General features: G+C 37.0%; 2 protein-coding genes across 5 annotated transcripts; both read left to right on the top strand.

The window, feature by feature from the left end:
- Positions 1 to 281: 281 nt before the first annotated feature.
- On the top strand, positions 282 to 5,206 carry LOC137934112 (serine/threonine-protein kinase D6PK-like). 4 transcript variants are annotated; one of them, XM_068778346.1, is made up of 4 exons: positions 282 to 358; positions 1,033 to 2,543; positions 4,139 to 4,470; positions 4,579 to 5,206. In XM_068778346.1, exons 2-4 carry the CDS (start codon positions 1,294 to 1,296, stop codon positions 5,028 to 5,030), a joined length of 2,034 nt encoding a protein of 677 aa, XP_068634447.1. In that variant the 5' UTR covers positions 282 to 358; positions 1,033 to 1,293; the 3' UTR covers positions 5,031 to 5,206. The 4 variants fall into 4 exon arrangements, with proteins under 4 accessions (XP_068634447.1, XP_068634446.1, XP_068634448.1 ...); XM_068778345.1 differs by having other exon boundaries at positions 4,567 to 5,206; XM_068778347.1 differs by having other exon boundaries at positions 4,139 to 4,475; positions 4,567 to 4,784.
- An 8,031-nt stretch (positions 5,207 to 13,237) lies between these two features.
- On the top strand, positions 13,238 to 19,027 carry LOC137934346 (1-aminocyclopropane-1-carboxylate synthase 7-like). Its single transcript, XM_068778629.1, has 4 exons — positions 13,238 to 13,271; positions 17,415 to 17,563; positions 17,688 to 17,977; positions 18,064 to 19,027. The coding sequence occupies exons 1-4, from the start codon at positions 13,238 to 13,240 to the stop codon at positions 19,025 to 19,027; spliced, it is 1,437 nt and encodes a 478-aa protein (XP_068634730.1).
- Positions 19,028 to 24,918: the final 5,891 nt, after the last annotated feature.

Genomic DNA, 24,918 nt, shown 5'->3' with positions numbered 1-24,918 from the left:
CCGAAAAGCGATTTGGGAAGCTTATGTGATCAATATGAACCTTGGTAAACATGTGTCGCACGAAAGGGAGCACCGGTGGGGTCCATCCGGCCCAGAGGTGTTCTAACCGTGGAGCCCACCTCTGGTGAAAGCGCCTTGCTTTCTCGGCGTTTGCTGAAGTACCGAAAAAGCAAAAGCGGAAAGTAGCAGCAGCTTCAGCTCTCCGCCAAGTGCCTTCTCTGCAATTCTCTCTCTTTTCGCGGAGACCAACCGGCAGCGAGGGAGGGAAGTGGAGCGACTGAAGCTCGACCTCTCAACCCTAGCTCTGTGCTGTTCGGCTTTCGGGTGGGGCGTGCTTGGAGGGGAAAGGGGAAGTTTGGTGCGTGTGTTTGAAATCTGATTATTCCGGTTGATTTTTCTTTTTCATTTTGATCTTTAGTTTGTTCTGTTTTCCTCTGTCGAGGGGCTAATCGGAGGATCTCAGAATTTTTTATTGATTTTTATGTTTGTTTATTTATTTTTATTTTTGGCGTGAATGTGTAAGGCGGGTGAAGAAGTGAGCATCAGTGGGAAGAGTCTTTGGGAGTTTTTGAACTTCGGTTTTTTCTGTTCCTGGGTTTCTGTCTGTTTTTTTCTTCTGGCGGGTTTTGGTTTTCCGCTTTATGTTTCTTAATATTTTGCTTTTGAGGCTGTGGCGAGGTAGTTTGTCATTTTCTAAGTGGGTTCCGTTTTCCGGTCTTGATCTAGTGATTTACTGGGATTTTTAGTTGGTTTTTGCGACTGGGTATTGTGTGAAGTGAGTATTTGTAGTGGGTGCTTTGCTTTGCATATGGGTTGTTTGGATGGGGTCTTTGATGGATGGTGTTCTACACTTTTTGGACTTGAATCACAGGTGGTTTTGGAGGCCAAGCATGCTTGATTTTCGTTTAACGTTTCTACTGATATCCCGCGAAAACGTTCTGTTATTTGTCAGTTTATTATCTAATTGATCTTAATGATTGTGGTGATCAATAAATCTTTTCTAATGATGGACATTTTTTTCTCTCCTGATAGGTCTTGAATGAAATGGAATCTCTGCTCGTTTGAGTGGGGATTGCGATTTGCAGTTTGTGGGACTTCGTGGAGACAATGAATAGAACTTGCCGTTAAATGTGTTCGCAAAAGAAATCCATCCCGGTATCTCTAATCTAAATGGGTCAAAGGAGCAGCGGTCTGCTGTTAACCTCTTAACTTTGATTAGGATTCTCAAATTAAAGTAGAGTTTTCTCCTGTCAAGAAAGATACATTCCGTGTGATGGTAATCATTCATAAAAAATGGAGAAAATTCCTGAATCAAAGACAATACCTGCATCGGGAGAGCTTACAAAGACAGATCAGCGAGCAAGTTTACTTGCCAGTCTGCCAAAAAAGAAAGAGTTTCCCTCAAATGGGAAGGGGGATCAAGCTGCAGATGTACCTGTTCTCGTAAAAACATGGAAAGGAAAGGACTCTTTTGAGGAACCAGAAGAGCTTGTACACGATGCTCCCCCCTTTAATGGCAGTGATTCCTTTGATGAAGGTGGGCCGAGTTTGTTTTCTGGGGCTAGTCATCCCCCAGAACCAGTCGACACTGATCTGATGAGAACAGTCTATGTTGCAATTGATCAAAGCAAACCTGAGACAGGATGTTTGGCCAAGAGTTTGTCTATGAAAGGTCCATTTTTAGAAGATCTTACAATTCGATTATCGGGCATGATACCCGGCCCAGCTGTTCTTTCACCTCCACAAAGCTCGGTTGAGGAGCCTAATGAATTGGAACCAACTTCTTCTCCTTTTTTAGTTTCCCGTGCGACACAAACCACAGAAAGTTCAATTTTGCCTCCAGATACTGAGGAGAAGGAATGTGTATGGGATGCATCCTTGCCTCCTAGTGGCAATGTGAGTCCTCATAGCAGTATAGATAGCACTGGTATTGTCACAGCTATGAGTGTAGTAAATAGCTGCACAAGTACTTATAGAAGTGATGGGATTGCTAGTGATGGAATGCTTAGTGTGGAACGAAATTGTGAGAGTACCAAAGGAAGTGTTAGAGGAGACTCACTTGAAAGTGCAAAGACTAGTATGAGCAGAGCAAGTGATAGTAGTGGCATTAGTGACGATAGTAATTGGAGTAACATTACTGGAAGCGCTAACAAACCTCACAGAGGAAATGATCCTAGATGGAAATCTATTCTTGCGGTTAGATCAAGGGATGGCATCTTGGGCATGAGTCACTTCAGATTGTTGAAACGTCTTGGATGTGGTGATATAGGCAGCGTGTATCTCTCAGAGTTAAGTGGTACCAGGTGTTACTTTGCAATGAAAGTGATGGACAAGGCATCTCTTGCTAGTCGGAAGAAATTGACCCGGGCTCAGACAGAGAGGGACATACTACAGCTACTTGATCATCCGTTTCTGCCTACTTTGTATACACATTTCGAAACAGACAGGTTCTCATGTTTGGTTATGGAGTTTTGCCCTGGAGGAGATCTCCATACCTTGAGGCAGCGGCAGCCAGGGAAACATTTCTCTGAATATGCTGCAAGGTATGCTTTAATCTGGGCAATTTTCTGTCTGCTGTTCATTTTTTCCTGCCATTGTTTGTCTTTTATTTCCCCTAAAATGCATGAAAATGTTTTGTTTTGTTTTGTTTATTTCCTAGGGTTGTTAACACTAGCAACTTTTGTCATAGCTAATTTCAATGACACTTGCTCCTGGAAACTTTTCTTTTCTTCTCCAGCTTATAGGTAATTAGGCACTTCTACCAGCTGAACTATTTTCTGTTGTTTCACTGATAGAATACCCATGTGCTCTCGTAGGCTGTCTTTGGCTGTAGGATCTGCAGAGACTCATCTGAGGCAAATTCCTTCTACTTGAGTCAATGTCAGTAGATAGTCGGATAGCTTCCAAGAATGGTTATTTTGCCAAGCTCATGAAAGTTTGTGTGACACTTTATCTTATAGCTTAGGAGAAATAGTTGCTGGCTTCATGATTACTCAGATATATGATGATAGCCTGATGCTAGATTACACTTGATGGGCCAGATTGATTTCTGTAATGCATCCTAAGCAGGACTTCTGAGGTGGATCAGTTCAGGATAAGCACAAGTGCAGTCATAATCAAGACATTCCAACAAGTTATGAGAAGATGAGGCTTCCGCTAACAATACAAAAGCTCATAAGATTTAAGGAAGGCCTGCAAGCAAATTTGGGATTCAACTCTTAGAGGCTCTCCCTGGATGTCTGGAAGAAACCCAAGCATCGAATCCAGACATTGTGCAGGCCATATAATTGTTAGCAATAGGCCAAGCCCAGTGGAGCATTATGATCAGTTACCTTGAAGATTCTTGTGGTTAGTCAGATCTGTTCAGAGAAGTCCATGTCACACAAGTATGTCAGCATCCATACCAGTGATGGGATTGAGCTCATGAGGGACAATGCATGAATAGCTGCTTCTACCCTACTAAGCAGAAGTCAACTTATTTACAAAGAAATGGAGTATAGCTACAGTGTTTTGTCAAGAAAAGAGTTTACTTTTGAGTCGCAATTGGAGAGACTTAACTTAAAAGTAGAGATTGATGTGGATATGAAATGGATATTATAGATAGAAAATAATAGTTGTTTGTTTACCCATTTCCAAATTGCCTACATGTAGAAATGATGGGCCTTGCATCCCACGTTATGGTCTACAAACTAGGATATTAGCTGCTTTTCTCACTTTTTGTGTTGGTCAGCAGTTTTAGATTTTCTAGTTCCACAGCATTGAAGTGGTTTATTCTGCTAATGGGATTGGATAAACTTTCTCTCAAATGTGGAAGCCCATGGAAGTACAGGTTTAATCAGCCATATATCAGAGGCATTGGCTGGGGAAAAAAACATTTAAAAGCACTTGCTCAAATGTGTATTAATAAACCATTTACTTATTGACTACTAATAACAAAGTCTCAGCAAAGTCTTGCTAATGTAGCCTGTCAATCACTTGGTTCCAGAATGTCATATACTCACGTTGTGATTTAGATGCTTTTTATGTACTCAAGCATAATGAGTTAATTTATCACTTTGCCATTTGTTGGTTTTTCCATCTGTTTCAATAGCTTATAAGTTGAAAAAAATTTAACTTCCAGTTTTTCTTCATGAGACAGGTTTTATGCAGCAGAGGTGTTATTGGCCCTTGAGTATCTCCACATGCTGGGAGTAGTTTATCGGGACTTAAAACCAGAAAATGTCCTGGTCCGTGATGATGGCCACATAATGCTTTCTGATTTTGACCTCTCTCTGAGATGTGCAGTTTGCCCTACACTGATAAAGACCTCCTACTTGGAGTCTGACCCCTCTAGACGAAATGGAGGTGCATTCTGTGTGCAGCCTGCTTGCATTGAGCCTTCTTCTGTTTGTATACAGCCTGCATGCTTCATGCCACGGATATTCCCCCAGAAGAACAAGAAAAAGAACAGAAAACCTCATGCTGAGCCAGGTCAGGTAGTTAACTCAACCCTGCCAGAACTCGTGGCAGAGCCCACACAAGCCAGGTCCATGTCTTTTGTTGGTACTCATGAATACTTGGCACCAGAGATCATTACAGGTGAAGGCCATGGGAGTGCAGTGGACTGGTGGACCTTTGGAATTTTCTTGCACGAGCTGCTATATGGCAAGACACCATTCAAGGGGATGGACAACCGGGAAACCCTATCCAATGTGGTGAGGCAGCAGCTTAGATTTCCGGATTCTCCAGCGACAAATTATTCTAGCCGGGATTTAATTCGAGGTTTATTGGTGAAAGAACCTCAGCATCGGCTAGGAGTAAAGAGGGGGGCGACTGAGATAAAACAGCATCGATTCTTTGAGGGGGTGAACTGGGCATTAATAAGATGCAGCACCCCGCCGGAGGTGCCAAGACCAGTGGAGACTGAGTTACCACTGAAATTTGGATCAGCAGAGGGTGTAGGTCCAGTTGGTGTTGGGAGTAGCAGTAAGAGAATGGTTGGCCCAGACATGAAGTCTGGGGGTAAATATCTCGATTTTGAATTCTTCTAGTTTTGGAGTAAAATGGATTCTCAATTGTTGTACTAGTATGTGATTAATCCATAATTATGGCATTTCACATCCTGGTTTTATTCTAATAGGGCAATGGTAATCATCATATAGATAATTGCTGAGAAGGAATCAAGATTTCATTTTTGAATTAGGCTATTTGATGGAGACAACGTATTTTGTTCTCCTGAAGATACCTGTTAAGAACCCATTTGGTCTCTTCATGAAAGTATTTTCCTACCTCTGAAAGCACAACTTTCTGTTATTTTTTGTTTTTTTTTTTTGTTTTTTGTAGCTAGATGGAAAAGAAGTTTATAAAAGAGTAAACTTTAGGGTTTTGGAGAAAGAGGGAGAGAAGAGAGGTAGAAACCAGAGTACTGAAAAGACTGTGTGTGTAGTCGAGCTTGACCCTAGTGCATGTATAGATTTTTGAATTTTTTTTTTTATAACAATACCCGTAATCACTTTAAAAAACACTTGAACCTTTATATCTCCTTACGTATTCAAATTACATGAAAATTGAATTAGAGATAAAACTAAACACAAAGAATATGATAGTCTAATTGTTGGACTTCATAGAACGTGTAAAATAACAATATTGTCCTTCATAAGTTCCTTGTCAAGTTGGAGTATATATATGTATAAGGTTCAGTTTGTTGTAGAATACTTCAAACTCATTAATTTTATTTTTTATGACAACATTACCAATAAAGTGACAATCTACTTCAATGTGTTTTCGTTCGTTTATGAAACACTAGGTTTCTTGCAATAAATATAGCAACTTGATGTGTTCCCTCCTGTTGTAATTTCAACTCTCTGACCATAGATTTTACCCACATCAATTTATTGATTGTATGAGTTATGGTTTTATACTTAGATTCATCACTAGAATGAGTTACAACATTTTGTTTCTTACTTTTTCAATTAGTCAAATTACCTCTCAGGAAGACGCAATAACTAGTGGTAGATTTTCGATCAAGTTTAGATCCAACAAAATCAGTATATGAGAAAACCTCTTTTTCATGTGATTGTGAGGCTTAAAAAATAGTCCTTTTTTTGGGTACCCCTTTCAAGTATTTCACAACAAAGGATATATGTCAGATGAGTAGCAATTAGGGGTGGCACCAAGCCAAATTGGCTCGCAAATTGTTCGAGCTTAGCTCGGTTCAGATTTTACTTGAGCTCGGCTCGAGTTCAGACTTGAAATAAGACTTGTTAAGTATAGCAAGCCAAACTCGAGATTTTTCAAGCTCGACTTGTTAGCTCGTGAGCCAACTCGTTAGCATAGATTTTTTTTACTAAAACACCCTTTACTCTAATTGCTCTCATCAATTCCCTCTTTAGTCATATGATAGTTGTTCTTATTTACTTCAAACCTCAAAGACGATCGATTATTCAGCCTTTTCGGGTCCCTCAACATCTAATGTTGTTGTTTGCTAATAGAATAAATATTGTTGATGGAGGTGTTTGCTCTTTCTTTTAGGTCTATTAAGTTGGTTATTATACATTGGTATGTTCCATTATAAAGTCTTGGACTCCTCCATGATAGCTTGTAGTTCAATGGTATTAAGTTCTTCACAATATTCTTTTTATTTTTTATTTTTTTATTTATTTTTGTGGCTTTATATATAGGTTTGAACTCGAACCCGACTTGAGCTCAAACTCAGTTAAAATTTTTGGACTCGAGCTCATTCCAATTTTTGACTCGAGGCTGATCTCGAGTTTGAAATATTCAGATCAAGCCAAGCTCGAACATATGCAAGTTCGAGTATGGCTGGGCTCAATGCCACCACTATTAACAATAGTATATATGGGTTTTTCAACTAATCGATGATACATTGTCTTATCATGGAGTTCATTACTTTGTTCATCATGAAGGTCATAAACCTCCATAGGAATTTTAACATGCTTAACACCCAACAATTCATACTCGGTATAACATGTCTATGAAATATTTCCTTTGAATCAATACCAAACCAGCCTTGCTTGTAGCTACTTCAAGCCCATAAAGTATTTTAGTGACCTTATTAAATGTGCTTTTACCTCCTCAATGCCTTGTATATCACTACCAGATAAAACGATATCATCTATGTACCACTATTACCATAATGCCAAACGATTTCCTCATAATAAAGAGTGAATGGTCACAATGATTCCTAACAAATCTAATAGATATGAGCACTGGACTAAACTTCTCAAACCATGCCTGAGAACTTTGCTTGGGACCATATATAGATTTTTTTAGTCGGCATATTTTATTAATCTCCCCCTAAGCAACATATCCAAGAGGTTGTTCCATATAGGCTTCCTTAGCCGAGTCACCATACATAAAAGCATTTTTAAGATCAAGTTGATACAACGACCACCCCTAATTGATTGCAATAAACATCAAGATTTGAACCTAAGCTTGGTAGGTGACATGGGAAAAGGTTTCAAATACATCAATCCCATATGTCTGTTTGTAGGCCTTGGCCACTAATCTATCCTTGTATCATTCAATAGAACTGTCTGGATTATGCTGCACAATGTATGCCCATCTACAACCCCACAATTGTAGCACCAATAGGTAGGCCACACGACTGCCTGGTGGCCCTATCCAATAGTACCTCGATCTCTACATCCATAGCTAATTTCTACTGATATGAGGAAAGTGTAGCCTATGCAGATGAAGGAATAGTGCAAGAGGAAAGAATAAGGCAAGTTGCTTGTATCGGTGAGTAAGAGAATCAAAAGACACAGTGGGACAAGAGATAATGAGTACATTTTCTAACACCTTCCCAAAGGGTAATAGGCAGATGTTGATCACTTACTTTAGGATCAATAAACTAAGAGGGTACTTGGTCCAACAGGAGAGAGGGAACAATTTTATCTTGAATCAATTCGTATCTGTGATAGACATGCAACGACTTCTCTACAGTAGCATTAGGAATTGGACAAGGAATATCTTCCACAGTAGATGGGGCAACAACCTCAGGAATAGGAATGGGTGAAGACACATACATGTAGGATGAGGAAAAGAAGGGAGTATCCTCAAAGAATGTAACATTTGTAAAGATAAATGTTTTCTTAGTAGACAGATAATAACACATATCCTTTCTATGTGCATGAGTAACCCAAAAAAATCCATTTGACAACTCGAGGGAGCAACAACCTCAAGAATAGGAATGGGTAGAGACACATATATGGAGGATGAGGAAAACAAGGGAGTATCCTCAAGGCATGTAATGTTTGTAGAGATAACCCAAAGACACGTGTAAAACAAATGCACCCAAGGACCCATGGAGACGCAAGAAATAAGGTGATTGATGGTAATAGTACTTGTATAGGAATTACCATCAATAATTCAGGAAGACATTCAACTAATGAGGAAACAAGCAATTAGGACAACATCACCCCAATATGATTTGGGTACATGCATATGAAGAAGCATAGTACGAGCCATTTCTATCAAATGACGATTCTTACATTCAATAATACCATTTTGTTGTAGTAAAAACATGTGAAGACTGATGTATAATACCATGATCTTTATCGAATAAGTTATTTTGATTTATAAACTCAAGACTGTTCAATGTGAAGTACATGAATAGAAGTATTGAACTAATTTTTTATTTCACTTTATAAAAGTTTGCGCACATCAAATACTTCAGATTTCTCTTGTTGGAGATACACCCAAGTACAACGATTAAAATCATCAATAAAATGTTTGTCCAACTGACATGAATCATATTGAAATGACAAGTTTGAAGGAAATGTAAGAAATAGTTGAATCAACTTTGTAGGAGAAGGATGGCCTAATTGTAGATGAGAGACCGTAGAGTGCAATGCCTATGAAGTATCTTGTAAATAACTCTCCAAATAGTATAATCCGCCTCTCTCACGCACGAAACCAATCATTCTCCTTGTTGTAAAATTTTGAAAAACACAATGTCAAAGACAAAAAGTCACATAACAATTCATAGATTTAGTAAGCTGACCTATTGACAATAATTGAGAAGGAATTTAGGGACGAATAGGATAGACTAAAGTGACATAAAAATATAAGGACCCAATGATTCCTTTTACAAGAGAAATGGATCCATTGGCTAAAGTTACTTCTTTAATTTTGGTTGACTCTTTTAAATCAGAAAACAAGGTGGACATACCTGATATGCAAGTAGAAGTTCCTGAGAAAAAACCCAGGTGGAGGATGGATGTGCACCGAGGGCAAGCGTACCTGAATTAACTAATGTAGTTGTAGGAGTGGAAGATGTGCCTGATACAACTTGCACATGAGGCTCAGTAAACGAGTCAATACTCTCATGGACAGAGAGTTGCCCCGTGCATGTTTACCAAACCTTTCCTAACACTTAGCAAAAAATGGTTCATATGGTCACAATGAGTACATTTTTGTATTCGGCCTAGTATCACCTCTGCCCTTTCCTCCTCCTTGATTATCTTTTCCGTTTCCTCTAGTGTTTCTAGTTCTACCCCTAGATCTCTTCAAAGAGCCCTACGAGTTCAATGCTGGTCACATTATTTATTTTTCGGTGCTACAATAGCATTCTCTACCTGCAATACTTTGCTATATGTTGTAGATAATGATTGAACATCATTGGAAGTAGGGGTGCCATTGAATCGAGCCGGTTCACGAATAGCTCGAGCTCGGCTCGGTTTGATTCGAATAAACCCGATCTCGAATTGAATTCGAGATCGGGTTTCCGACTCGTTTAAGTAAATGACCCAAACTCGAACAAAGCTTGGTTCGGTTCATGAGCTTGCGAACCAGCCTGTTTAGTTAAAAGAGTCAGGAGTCGGGACCGGACGTGAAACCTTTCCCTCCCGAATTTTTAACGGATGCAAACTGGTGTTTCCAGCTTCCCGGCACAGCTGATTCACAGTCGTTGCATTGGTTGAGCATCGATTGTGATGTTGACGGTCATAGATTTCCTTGCGCGTCATCCATCATGCATCACATCATGCATCACGACATAAGAGATAGTGAGCAGTAGGGATAAACAAAAAAGGGGTATGGGTTCAAATTTTGTGGAGGAAATCTCTGGTTGCTGTTATTTGCAAGCAAAGGTTGAACTTGGACTTGTTCGGATTCTTTAGAAACAAAGAAACACCTTTAGGGTGAGTAGCCATCGGATTTCGTTGAGGCCTCCCAGTGGTGGAGCCTCTGTTGTGCGTTCTTGGCTCTGCGGCATGTTGGAACATAGCCAAGGTCGGCATTGCGTACGTCGTCGTCGCTTACAATGGTGGCCGACGTTGAGGTGGTGACGGAGGCCGACATAGGGCGTTGCTCTCTGTGCGTGGTTGGAGGTTGAAGATGACCACCAGGGTTCAAACTGAGTTGGATGCGCCTCACCAGTTCCAAACCACGCAACCGAGTTAGTTGGGCTCAATAATCCTAAGAAAAAAAATTGTTGAGTGTGGGATTTGAACTCACCCCCTCAACTTAAATTTTTTGGAAAATAACCTCTAGGCCGTCTCACTTTAAGTGTTATTGTTGGATACATTTAATAGATACTAGAATAAGTAGAAAATCAATATATTTGCTTTTTATGTCATTTCTCATTTAATTCATATGAATTAAATAATTTTACATGTATATGTATGTATGTGTATATATATATGTGAATATATAACTATTTATGATAATTTTAATCTTATGAAAATTTTTATTTAGGATTTTATGCATATTTTTTGTTGACCTAAATATAAGGAATTAATAATTGGCATCAATTTTAATCAATTATTTTGGTGTCATATTTTTGTTTATATTTGAATAATTGAGTAATAGCCACAACATTCTTAATTATGAAAAAATTTAGTGACATTAAGCTTAGTCACATAAATTTAATGATATAAAAAATATGATTAATCATGGAGATATAATAATTTAACTCCACAGGGTAGATGTTATATTTAAGTGATTAATTAGGATGAGATAGAAATATTTAAAAAAAAAAATCTAGTTACCCATAGGCCTAGAAAATTATTTTACATGCATATTTTGATCCCATCATAAAGTGATATAAATTGCTTATGTGCTATAATCTAAGTCCACAGTAAATATTATAATAACATGCTGATTTATTTATTTGAATTTATTTACATGGATAAATATGCGATATTTGGCTTCATTGCAAGTTTTAGTAAGCTTGTTGTTTATTTTGCAAGTGTTCAAACTTTATTTTTTTTTCAAAATTTGATTCCTCTTATATTATTCCTCTCAGTGGAGGCAATTATAATGATTGGAATGTGAAAATTCTCCTGTCACTGGTGCATGGACATTTTACTTGGCACTTCGAGTGGATGAACCTCTAAGACCCACGAAGTTCAGTATCCAAATTGAGACATATTTTTATGTAAAGTTTTAAACGTAGGTTGGAGCTCAAACTTGACTCGAGCTTGAGATTGAACTCGGTTAAAATTATTGGGCTCGAGCTCGATTACAATCTTAGGCTGGAGGTTGAGCTCGGCTCGAGCTCGATTACAATCTTAGGTTGGAGGCTGAGCTCGGCTCGAGCTCGAGATCTAAATATTTAAATCAAGCCCAGCTCGAACATAGGTAGGTTTGGGCTCAACTCGATTCGATGTCACCCCTAATTGGAAGCCAACAATTTCACTCTAGTAGAGTTATATTCTAGGTCTAATCCATCAAAAAATTTAGCAATATACACTTGCACATTCTATCTCTTATTTCCCTTTAATCCATAGTAATGGGGTGCAAAACACTCATCTCTGACAATGTACCAACCAACTCACTATATGTAGTGAGAGACCTCTGACTTCTCTTGAGGCTAAATATCTTGGCATATAGCTCAAAAACCAGTGAAAATTTACTTTCTTGTGCATAAAAAAAACTATGAGTTCCACATATCCTTACTTGTACCACAATTCATGGCTTGATTTCGTAAATCAAGATCTAGGTTGTTAAGTAGCCATGTCATAACTTGACTATCCTCGGTTTCCCAATCATCATTCAATGGGACAGGAGGGTCATCCCTAATGAATTTTGTCTTCTTTCCTAGCCTTTAAGTACAAAGTAACTGGTCATGATCAGCTCATATAGTTTTGGCCATTCAGTCTTTCAGTAGTAGTTACCAATAGAAATCGTGCATAGACTATTTTGAAGTATTGGCACTGGTTGCTTGACTTGACATGGTGTGGATGATCCTGACATTGGCAGTTTAGAAAATATGTATTATTCAACATATGCACATCCAATTTGCCTTCCTTAATGACATAACTAGACAAATAGGTTCAAGCCAACAAGGAGCACATGTTGTACAAGTTGAAGAAGGCATTCTATGGGTTGAAGCAAGTCCTTCATGCTTGGTACCCTTAGAAGGGGATTGAAAGATACCCACATGAATACACTTGTACGTCAAAATAGGGAGTGATGCACATATTCTATTCATTTGTTTGTATTTGTATAATTTGAATTTCTCATGTGACAACCCAACCATGATTAAGGATTTTAGGGAAGCCATGGAGCATGATCCTGCTATCATGGACATAGGGCTCATGTCAAACTTTCTAGGACTTGAGGTGACTCAAGTAAAGGAGGCGAGGAGGAACTAGTGCTTAAGTTTTGTTGGACCAATAAGCAAGTCTCTAATATTTTTCACTACACCACTGAAGGCAAAATTTTTTTTGAAATTCAAGAAGATGCTTGACATGGTATGCTTGGTGTAATGGGCTTGGTTGAAAAGAGGCTAATAGAAGTCATTTCCCATGTCCCAATTAGAATTTTATTTCAAGTAGGAATAGTAGGTTTTTTCCTTGTGTTAAATTGCCTTGTAATGAGTTGTTTAATGCCCAAGAAAAAATATCTAGGTCCAACATATCTTGATATTAGTTTTAATCCCACATGGAAAAGAGAGCAAAATGCTTAAAAAATAGTCTATATTATGTAGGCTCCTTGAGCTATTAGAATCAAGCATGCAATACAAAACATAGTTGTGCCTCTAAGAAAATCTCTCTTTTCTCTTCTAATTTTTCTTCTTTTCATTTTTTTCGCTGATCAGCCTAGCACATACCGAATAAGTGTGTGCATCCATACAAGGCGTGAAGTTGGTCAAGGTTACATCCAACTAGAAGGCAAAAGGGATCAATTTGGCGAGTTGGGTTGGGTTTAAGGTTCAATAATAACACATTTATCATGGCTCATTATTTTTTGCCTTTTTGATTTTTTCAATTTTTGGGTTTTAGAATTGAAAATGGATGTTGTTTTAATTGAATCTACTTCAATTGGTTGATATGAATATGTTGATATTGGTAATAGCAAATAAATAAGCAATGTGGCTCATTTGTCCCTTATTGCCAAATCTCTAGCATATACCAAAATAATTCTAGGCCCTAGCAGGGTGAAATGGCTTTAAAAATTGCCTTCACAATTGATAAAAAAAAAATGTTGATAATGTGCTAACATTGGTGGTTAGAATGATACTATCTATATTTTATAATATGAAATTCTATAATTAGAATGATACTATCCATATTTTCCACACTTCCATTAGTAGAATTTCACTACCTATTAGTTGGTTGTACATATTAAAGAAACAAAAGTTGGAGTAATGTTATAAAATTTGACTCAGTCATTAACTCGGTAGAGTGACTCAGTTTGATTTAACTAGGACGATGTAATAAATAAAATTAAAAAATTAAATCCTTATTCTTCCCTTTTGTAGTTGCGAAGATGAGGGAGGGATCCCCCACCCTCATCGTCCAATTAAAAATGGAAGGGGCATTACCCCTACCACTCTTTTTGGTGGTGGTAGTCGCTCCTCCGACACCCTTTCAAAGGGGAGGAAGGGGCGGTCATCTATGTTGTGCAGAGTAAATCTTTCCCCATGTGATAGTGACTTGGCTGCCAACTTAGCCAAGACAGTCGGGTTTTTCTTGGACAAGTGATAGAAACCTCTTAGAGAAGTCTTATTTTCTCCAATCTAGTGTAAGAAAAGAGTGAAAAGTGGTGGCTAAGTGGCTGGAATAATTTGATGAAAGTAATCCTTGAGAAAGAGGTAAGAGAAAGGAAGAATGAAATTTGAGAGAGAGAGAGAGAGAGAGAGAGAGAGAGAGAGAGAGAGAGAGAGGTATTGGTCTCAAGATCCCCATTTAAATCTTGACTGAATACTTTGGATATTTGTTTTCAGAACACGTGTCTAGTAATTTTCAGATCATATTTGATTCAACAATTGTGTTTTAAGTTTTTGTTTGATGCACTTCCATGTGAAATAAAACTTGTTTGATCTTTTACTATAAAATTATTTCATGCATGCAAGTATTCTAATTTGGTTTGAAAGGGATTTCACAAAATACTGAAATTTGAGGATAAGTTTTTAAATTCAAGTATATATAAGTATATACATTGAGATATTTTAATTATACCTGGTAGAGTACTCTGAACTAGGGATATTTGTCACTGAAATTATCATTAAATTTTTTATTACTACTCTTGAGGTTTATGTTAAAATCATCCCTTGCATTTAGTTGATTTGTATGTTTTTCCTTGTTTGAAAAATCAATTCCATATTTGCATTGTGCATACATTTCAAATCTCATTAAAAAACTTTTTTTGAGTTGTTTAATTTACCAGAGTAGGTGCCTAGGAACTAGAGTACCTATTTGCTTGAGCATAGATTATTATATCTGCCTTAAGAGGCAAGTTACATTGAGTTGTATAATGAGAAAGAAATCTTTGCTATCTTAGTAGGCTATACTTTTATTACTATATATTTTTTGAGAAAAGTTGTAGTGGTTGAGGTGTTGAGGAGGAGTATTAGGGTTTAGCTATTGACGGGTATTTGAGAGAAATTCTTGGTTGCTAAGGTGTAGAAGTTGATAAGTTTTAGTCTCCGAAGTATAGTTGTTGAATAAGTAATAGGTGGCATTAGTTGTTATAAGCTGTAAGACCTTGTATAGGCAAACGGTGTTGAAAATCCTTTTGTGGATCTAGGTTGGGGTGCATGGTAAGTTGGTAAAAATTCGTGTTTGGGTCTAGGCTTGTATAGCCTAGTGACCTGCTAGAAAATCCCTAGTAGGTATAGGTTAATGTACCTAGTTAGCTACTACAATCTTAGTGAAGTTGTACTATTATAAATTGGATATTGTGGTCAATTGAGTTGTCTTAGTCCCTATGTGGGCAACATCGTAATTAGCCTTAATGACAATTTGTTGTAGATGTCGTGGGGCAAACCAAATTTAGTGAAGCCACAAGGAGCTAAAACATCTTGGAAGGTGGACTAGCAATCTATAGAAGGATTGTGAACCTCTTAAAAATCCAATGTGTAGTTTAAATGTTATTGCTTTATTATAATTTGATTATTATGTACAAATATAAAATTGTAAGATTTGCCTTGTAGTGTTATTAATTGAGAAAGCTAAATACATACACATAAGGATTAACCAAAAGAAATTAAAATTAGTAGTAAAAGTTAACAAACCTATCCATTGCCGCTCTAGGTTTGTTCCTCACCGGACCTTACAAGAAGCTAGTGGGAGGGAAGAAGGGTAGACTAAAGAGGAGCAAGTAGAGAGGAAAGAGGGAAAAAGAAGAAGAGACATTTAGGGTAGGGGACCAGTAGGGAGAGAGAGAGAGAGGTGAGATAAAAATAAATAAGGCTTTAGGTTGATTGTCCTAGCCAAACTCTTTTCTATTTATAATCTCTTAATTACATCAAACAAGAAACTCCTAATTGAAATCAAATAAGAACCCCTAGTTGTAATTAATCTACACTTACTTATTTGAGAAACTCCCAAATAGGAACCCCTTAACTGCCCAAATCCTAGACAAATTCCCCTTTGACCAAGTAAGACCAAGAGAAATACCAAATTGTTTCTAAAAAGTTGCCCCCCTCCTTCCTAGAAGCTAAGAGCCCCTTTTCTCACAAACTTTCTGTTGTGCACGTAATAACATTATTAAGTTATTTAGAGTTTAATTAATTATTTTTCTTTAATTTACTTTATTTTATTTCAGTTAAAGAATTAATAGGCCATTAGGGTATTTTTGTAATATTTTATCTTGAATCTTGTAAGGGTGAACCCTATTTAAGGGGTAAGAGTAATGAGAAAAAACAAGCATTGATTTTGAGTAAACAAGGGTTTTGAGTTCTCCTCAACGAGCTCAGGGGTGTGTGTTCTCCTCAAAGAACTTAGGGTTATCAAGCTTCCCTTCAGCTTGATTTTCGTCTTTCTCTTCTTCCTCCCTACGAATCGCTGTGTCAGATCCAGGATCATAACACTTTCCCTTTTGCTCCTCTAAATATCCTAATTAAAGACTTTATCCCCTAATTATATAATTATCCCATAAATAAAAAATATTCCCTAATTACAAATTTTAATGAATTTTATCAACAAAGGATTGGGTTCGATTGAATAGTTCTGATTTAGTTGGCAAGTTAATTATGAACATAATAAAAAATAATTTATTTTAAAAAAAACTTGGTTATTTGACCAATTAATAAAAAATAAACGGTATATTGTATAGTTGTAAATTGAATGATAAACAAAGCAATATATGAAACAATTTATTTCATTTAGTTTATCCATCTCTAGGAAAATCATTGGCAACGATGACTAGCTGATTGCCTTTTCCGGAAAAGGACGAAGAGAGTATGATCGAGGTCAACTCGACATCCTCGAAAGCCTCTCCCTCCCCAAAAGCTCCGTTCGAGCACAGAAACTGAATGGGCAATAAGATAGAGATTCAGGCGAGAGCTCTAATGGTGTAACGCCAAGGAAGAAATAACAAAACTCGCTCCCGTTGCAGCTGGCGGCGGGGAATGACTTGAGATTGACATTACTACAAATCGACAAAAACATGGGCTTCTCCTCCAACGACAGCCAGTCAGTCGTCCTCCTTTTTATGCCGCGAACATGGTTCATGACGCTTCTCGTCAGAAGAAATTCAACGCCCATGCCCCGCTCGTGGAAGGTGGTATCACCTTGTATACGAAGTCTACTGTTGCAGAGAGAGATTTAAAATGTGCATTAGGTTAAAAAGACAGTTTCCCTGTGCAGAGAAGCAACGGTAAGCGCGCTGGACATTCCTTTTTCTGCGATAATGGGCGGAGGCCTATGGAATGCCGCCGATCACAGACGGTGGTGGAACTGAAGAACTGCCTGCTTTATCCTGATTGCCTCGTGTTAGGTAGATAATTGAGTTGACGAACTCTGCAAGTCAGCGAGCTGCTACAGGCTGCCTCTCTTACTGCGGGCACAAAATTTTCTGTGGGCATTTTCTACTTTGTTTGCATCGCCCAAGATGAATGTCACGGCTTTAAATAGCTGCGTACGAGAGGTTACATTTCGTCAGATAGTTTTAGATCATCTCTCCCTTTCTCTGTTGAAATACAGACACTAACGGAGAAGGAAAAAGAAAGATGGTTAAAAGAGTCTCGTTTGAACTGTCTACATTGGCTTTGGCCGACGGTCACTCGGAGAATTCCCCGTATTTTGATGGCTGGAAGGCGTATGACCTCAACCCATATCACCCCCGTCTCAATCCTTCTGGTATAATTCAGATGGGTTTGGCCGAAAATCAGGTAATTTTAACTCTCTCAGTCTTCTTCTTCAGCGCAGCACTCGGTTAGACGACGATTTTATGTTCTCCCTCTGATGGGTTCTCAAGTTTAGCAAAAAAACTTGATTATGGGTCATTTTTTGCAGGTGGGTACTGATTTGGTGAATGAGTGGGTGGAAGAACACTCTCAAGTTCTTGCATGGAAGGGCACGCTCACAAACTTCAAGGAGACTGCACTATACCAAGATTATCATGGTCTGGACAGTTTCAGAAAGGCGTTGGCAAGTTTCATGGAGGAAGTGAGAGGAGGGAGAGTGAAGATCGATCCAGACAGGATTGTTCTTACAGCCGGAGCAACTGCAGCCAACGAGATTCTCACTTTTTGCATTGCCAACCCAGGAGACACCTTGCTTGTTCCAACACCTTATTACGCAGGGTACTTGATTGAATCGAGATTCAACTGAATTCTCTCTTCTTTCCAACACGTCTATTGTTTCTTACATGCATGCTTTTGGGTTTCAGTTTTGACAGAGATTTGAAGTGGCGAACTGGGGTAGAGATAGAACCAGTAGAGTGCGGCAGCCATGATAGCTTTCAAATAACTCTTCTAGCCTTGGAGAAAGCATATCAGATAGCCTTGAAGAAGGGAAAGACCGTGAAAGCTGTTTTCATCACTAATCCCTCGAATCCTCTAGGCCTTACCATTTCACCTCAGACACTCTACCAAGTTCTCGACTTCGCCGCAGAAAAATCCATCCATGTCATCACAGATGAGGTCTATGCTGGAACAGCTTTCTCTTCCCCTCCCTTCACTAGCATTATTGAATTGCTTCAGTCGTCCACCAAATACAATCCAGAAACTGTACATATCGTGTATAGCCTCTCGAAGGATCTTGGTCTGCCGGGATTTCGTGTAGGTGCTATATACTCGACTAACCAAACAGTCAGAACTGCTGCAAGGAGGATGTCCAGCTTCTCACTGGTATCATCACAGACACAGGTTCTCCTGACCTGTCTTCTTGCAGATAGAGATTTCACCCGAAGCTACCTGCTGAGAGTCAGAGAGGAGCTGAAGAGAAGACATAGAAACTTCGTGAAGGGACTCAGAGCGGTAGGTGTGGATTGTCTGGAAGGCAATTCTGGGCTCTTTTGCTGGGTAAATCTGAAAAAGTTATTAGAGAGTGATACTTGGGAAGGTGAGCTGCAGCTATGGAGGATCATTCTGGAGAAGATCGGTTTAAACATCAGCCCAGGCTGTTCATTTCACTGCAGCGAACCAGGTTGGTTCAGAGTTTGTTTTGGGAATATGAGTGAGGAAGACATGAATGTGGCACTTGGGAGGATCAAAAGCTTCATGTCCAACTATGGTGGTACCGGCGGAGGTGATGACGATGGCATCAAGGGTCTGTTGGCAACCCCAGAAGAGGCTTCACATATGGTGAGGCCGCGCCTAGCCTATGTATTAGATGCTGAACAACAAGCTTGAGTAGTGCGCCTGGTTTATCATCCATAGATCAATTTCTGCTCCCATTTTGTTTTGATTTCTTCTTTCGTATTCAATTCTAAATTCCTAGAAATGAGTACAGGTGAGACAAGTTAGCAAGATAGAGAAAATTTTGTAAGTTGGAAAATGCTAAGCTTGATTGGTCCATTAAAATTCTTTTGGTGGATTCTGTAGGGGTGGCACCGAGCCAAAACGGCTTGCAAACTGTTCGAACTCGACTCAATTGAGTTTTTACTTGAGCTTGGCTTGAGCTCAAACTTGAAATAAGGTTTGTTAAGTATAACAAGCCAAGTTCGACTTGTTAGCTCGTGAGCCGACTCATTAGCGTAATTTTTTTTTACAAAAATATCCTTTACTTTATTTTATCTCTTCAAGTCCCTCTTTAGTTGGTTAATAGTTGCTCTTATTTACCTCAACCTTTAAAGACGATCAATGGTTCAACCCTTTTGGGTCCCTCAACATCTTCTAATTAAAAAACATAAATTCGAGGAGAGTTATACTCCCTAAGCAACATATCATAACGCATCAATCAAATAAAGGGAAGAAACAGGTAATTTGGAAAAACTCCAGTAAAATTGGAAATTTTGGATTAATCCTAAAAATATAATAGCACATATGATGTACTTGGGTTTTCATGGTCTGGAAAATAATGAAACAATAGCATTCATGCATCACCAACACCAATGGTGATAATTGGCATATAGCATAACCTTCTACAACATATTTAATCTGTCTTCAAAAAGTAATTGGTGAAATATTGAAAAGATTCAGGCTATGCAAGAGCAAGGACTTGAACTCAACTGTTGGTGCGAGCATGTCAGATTCAAGACTATGATAATTGGGATGGGGGATGAGGCAGGGAGGGAGGCTCCCTCATTAACTTAAATTTGGGTGTGGCATTAATACTCATTGGACCCAAAGGAGGGGTTTGGCAAAACTTGAATTTGCAACTTTAACTTTGATAGGCTGGTGCTCTGATCAATTGAACAACAATTCCTAGTAGGGTTACAGTCTGCATGTATAGTGTTGGTTCTAGTTGTATTGTTTACTATTAGGTGTGATTCCTAGTAGGAATAATCCTACTAAGAATATGGGCGTATTATAGGTATATTCCTAGCAGGCGATAGTTTTACTATTATAGTAATTCCATGTACTTCTTTTTGCAACATATTCTATGGGTTACACCAAAAGCTAATTAGATCATAATAGAATGGGGAAATAGAAGTTAAAGTGTTTGTTTATAATGATTCAATCCTTTTGCACAAACTTACAAAAAATAGTTTAAAAAGAGAATAATCACAAAATACAATTCATTTTGATTGATTGCAGTACATCTTTTGATTATTACCATTGTTTTAGGCTAACAAACACAAATACTTGCTCTTCTAGATTGATTAGGGCTGTGTTTGGAACACAGAAAGTGCAGAGAAAACAAAAAGAAGAAAAGAGGAAGAGAAAGAGAAAATAAAAGAAAATAAAAGAGGTTTATTTTCTCTTGTTTGGATGCCCATGGGAAATGAAAGAGAAATATGGTTTCTCTTGTTTGGATACACGTGGAAAAAGAACAAAAAAAAATAGTAATATTTTAAAAAATTATGATAAAAATTTTCTCTCAAGTTTCTATTTTTTTTCTTTTCTCCCCAAATTTCATCATTTTGTGAGAAAGAAATTATTAACTCTAAGAGAAAGTGATTTTCTCTCTTATTTTCTTTTCTCTCAATGATTCTCCGCTGCCAAACAATAGAAAATACATTTCTCTCCCCTTTTCCTTTTTTGTGGGTTCCAAACAGACCCTAGAGGATGCCTTTAATTCTTCTCCTCAAGTTGTTGATTCAATATGTAACACCAATTATAGAACTCGAACCTTAGTTGGAATCTTATGAGCAACACTACAGTCACAATACTTTTCCTATCTCCTCATGCACATTATGATGGTGAAACATAGAAGAATAGTTACAAAACTTACAAATCCTAAAAGTCATAAAATTTCAAAAACATGGAAGAAAGGTTTCATGTTCCTTAGTTGCCTCATAGATCAGGTTGACCTGGGTTGACCGAGTCAATCTAGTATTGGGAGTCTTTTATGGATAGGCTAATAATGTTTTTATAGGATTATTTGGTGTTCGATCTAGTGATGAACAAACCTAAAAAGGAGGGGTGAATAATTTTGTTTACTTTTGCTATTAATGTTGATTCCTTTTTAATTTTAATCTTCTATGTTCCCAATATTTATTGCAATTCAATGTGCAAAATCAATTCAAATGCATACACAAGCATTGAAATCAATAATGGTACTTTCTACATCACCCTTATCCAGGGTGGTAGCCTTTATGTAGCCTTCATCTTCACAAACATTTGAGGCATCTCTTAGCTAAGGAGAACACCTCTCAAGGGGTTTACACTATCTCCTTTCTTATTGCCTAGTTTTCATTTACAGGTTTCTACTTACATATTTGTGTAAAGCTTTAGACCAAATCCTCATTTACCCCATATTCAGGCAATGTATGCAAACACATCCATAGTTGGGGAAGGATTATTTTTCTAGGAGCAAAAACTATTTCTAATAATACTTTACCATATGTTCCAAATCTCAATGGAGAAATCATTGAGTTTTACATGGATGTACTTTAATAATCAAAGATGGAGCATAATTGTGACACACCAATTGTGTCATTGCTCTAGTCACTTAGGCAACTCACATTCACACCTACAAAATATCAAATACTCATCAAGGCAAAACATAACAAAAGGAGAACTTTAAAATATATAGATCAATTCTTGAAGAAATTCTGGGAGGGCCGATATGAAATTCTTAATGAAAACCGTTTGATTTCTTTAGCCTAGTTTTCTAGTAGACCGAGGAGGTTGACTCTAATATTCAAGTTGTCAAAGGTTGATATTCATATCTAATTCAAATTTCTATTCAAGGAATTCAACATTCATACTAGCACATTTTTTACCTTTGAGTTTTTTAATGATTTGCTTATATAGTCCAAAACTCAAGAAATAGGCTAAATTGGGTTGCACAAGTAGTTACAACTAGTCAAGCATAATTTATGTTGAAAAGCAATAATGGAGGAGTCTTACATGACTCTAATAGGAAGAAGTCTCAAAGCAAGAGAATTAATGTGATGAAGTCTAACAAGAGTCTCATGGGAGAAAGTATCACAAGATTGTCTTATTTAAAAGGTACTTTAGTTATTTTTAATCTTTAATTTAATTTAATTATAATTAGGAGTACTCTTCTAGGTATAAATAGGACTTGGGTAGTTTAGTTTCATTATGAGTTTATGTATTTCCTCAATTATAAATAGAGCCCAGGGTAGTCAATTAAACAAATCAATATATTATTTTCCCTATAAAAAATCCAACAATGTATTAGAACAGGTTTTGTGAGTTGAATCAGTAAACTTACAAAGATAATGCGATACTTTCTGATTTGTCATTTCTATTAGTTTTAGGTGTGTATTCTACTGATATTTTTTCTATTCAATACCTTTTTTTCTTGAAGTTCACACTTTTATAATATATTTTTCATATTAAAAATTATATATTGATAAAAAGGAATTTGAGTCCATTTTCCAGTTCAAAAGAATTTTGGAAATCTAAGTATTTTACAAAGAAAAATCAGCATCTGAATTAACAAAGGTCAGACAGCTAGAAAGGCTTGAGAGACAATAGAAAGCTTCATTTTTTAGTTGTTTTATGCCATCAAGAACAAGAATCTATATAAAGACTTATATCTGAAATGAAATCTCTGTGAGTCTAGTTTTTGAACCAATAAACCGTTTCTCAATTCAATGTTTTCAGATAGATGTATCAATATAGAAAGACTCAAAAATCATGTTGGAAGTATGTTGCTTGTGGTACTCTAAATTTTAAGCTCCTTACTCAAATATAAGTATATGTGTTTTAATTCTAATCGTTTTTCCTTTTGAGTGCATAAATTCTAGGCTCTAAAGTTTTTTTTAATAGCACACCTCATTAATTTACAAACATGCACATCATAGTCATGTATTCTTTATCAAAATCCTGTTTTGCATGCACCATATAGTAACCATGCAAGCCAGAGTTTCTCTTTTTTTTTCTCTCTCCAACTATTACCTTCAATTTGTATGTTATCAATTCACTCCTATATTGATGGCAATTCCTTTAAAATTTCATCTTCAATAATTTTTTTTGCTAGAAAAGATTAACTTGTCTCCCACATGGAACCCTAAATTAGGGTTTGAGGTTGTTTCAAAAGAGAAACAAGGGAGAAGAAGGGCCTATTTGTCACGTTTTATTTTATTTTATTTTACTAACTCGATGTCATTGACTCTCGAGCTAAGCAAGTTTTCTTATTCAACTCTTTTAACTACCCTTATGTATCATTAAGATTTCCCCAAAAGTTTCTATTTTCAATTAATTATGGTAATTTTTTTGCTCTCACTTAATTTTCCTTCATTCCTTTAAAAAAAAAAAACATGATAAAAATTTGGTCTTCTAAATTGTTTTACCCTTTTTCTATCAAGATTGATAGATCTTATTAATGTATTGGTTTTATGAGTGTCTCCTTCCATATAAAGTATAGGGGTTGTTATCTTTGTGTTCCTCTAGTATTTTTTTTCAATGTATCATCTTTTATTTTTCATCACTTCAGAATAATATCTATAGAGACCCACTACTTGCATAGTACTGGAGTGCACCCAACATCAAGTGTGAGTCAAGTCTTTTTATTCATCCAAGAGGTGATGTTTTTGTGAGCTATCCTTAAAAATTTGACTAGTCTCTTTTCCATGCCTAAAAGTAGACCCTTTTTTTTTCCTTCAAAATTGAGCAAAGTTTTTTTTACACTATAACTATTTTGATTGATGTATAGAGTTTTGTGATATAACTAGGAGTGATTTTCTTATCTCATATTTGTTTTGACCAAGTTGGGCATTTATATCTTTTTTATGCTCAATTTGAGGAGGAGAAGTAGAAGAAGTAAAAAGAAAGAGGTGTACTATTTTATGTGACATGAATAATCAAGTGGAGTCGGGGGAACGAAGATTTTTCAAACAAAAAAATAGAATATCAAGAATCTTTTTTCTTAGAAGATGAAGTTACAAACTCTAGCTTGAGGGGGAGTGTTGAAGAGTCTTACATGACTCTCTTAGGAAGAAGTCTAAAAAATGGTGAATTAATATAGTGGAGTCTAATAGCAGTCTCATGGGAGGAAGTCTCACAGGATTTTTTCAATTAAAAGGTATGTTAATTATTTTAGTTCTCTTTAATTGTTGTTTTAGTTTGATTCTAATTTGAAGTATTATTCTAGGTGTAACTAAGACTCGGGTAGTTTAGTTTTATTATGAATTTATGTATTTCCTCAATTATAAATAGAGGCCCAATATATTCAAACTAAAAAATAATAGATTATTTTCTCTTAAAAATTCTAAAACTATATGATTATTTTGCCAAAATCTAGGTTCTCCTCAATATTTCAAACTTTTGACCTAGAGTTAGTGTGCATGTGAAGATTACATATATTTAACTATGTTTGCTCAAAATCTTCTTTAACTCTATGAATGAGAGAATGTCTTCTTATCATTTGCCTCGATACCCAAGTTTGAATTACACTAAGCATATTTAAACAACTCTTTGTGTGTCATAGCTAGCTTGACCTAAGGGTTACCATTGGAATTTTATGATTCTTGTAGAACAGTTAGATCATGGATTTCACAATATGAGCACGATCATGGATTTCACAATATGAACACAATTGATTGGTTTTGTCATGAGATCAAATACTCAAGACCTGCCTATGATCCCCAACTATCAGTTGAGGAAGGTGATGGGCTATGTAAGTACTATAATACTCAAAGGAGTTTTCGTGACGCACCCTACTATCG

The sequence above is a fragment of the Aristolochia californica genome, unplaced genomic scaffold (assembly GCF_029961685.1).
Source record: "Aristolochia californica isolate CCGP_79_NKW_82.1479 unplaced genomic scaffold, dmAriCali1.0.hap1 SCAF_6, whole genome shotgun sequence".
Taxonomy (NCBI): Eukaryota; Viridiplantae; Streptophyta; class Magnoliopsida; order Piperales; family Aristolochiaceae; genus Aristolochia; species Aristolochia californica.
This window is presented reverse-complemented; position numbering and strand designations above follow the sequence as displayed.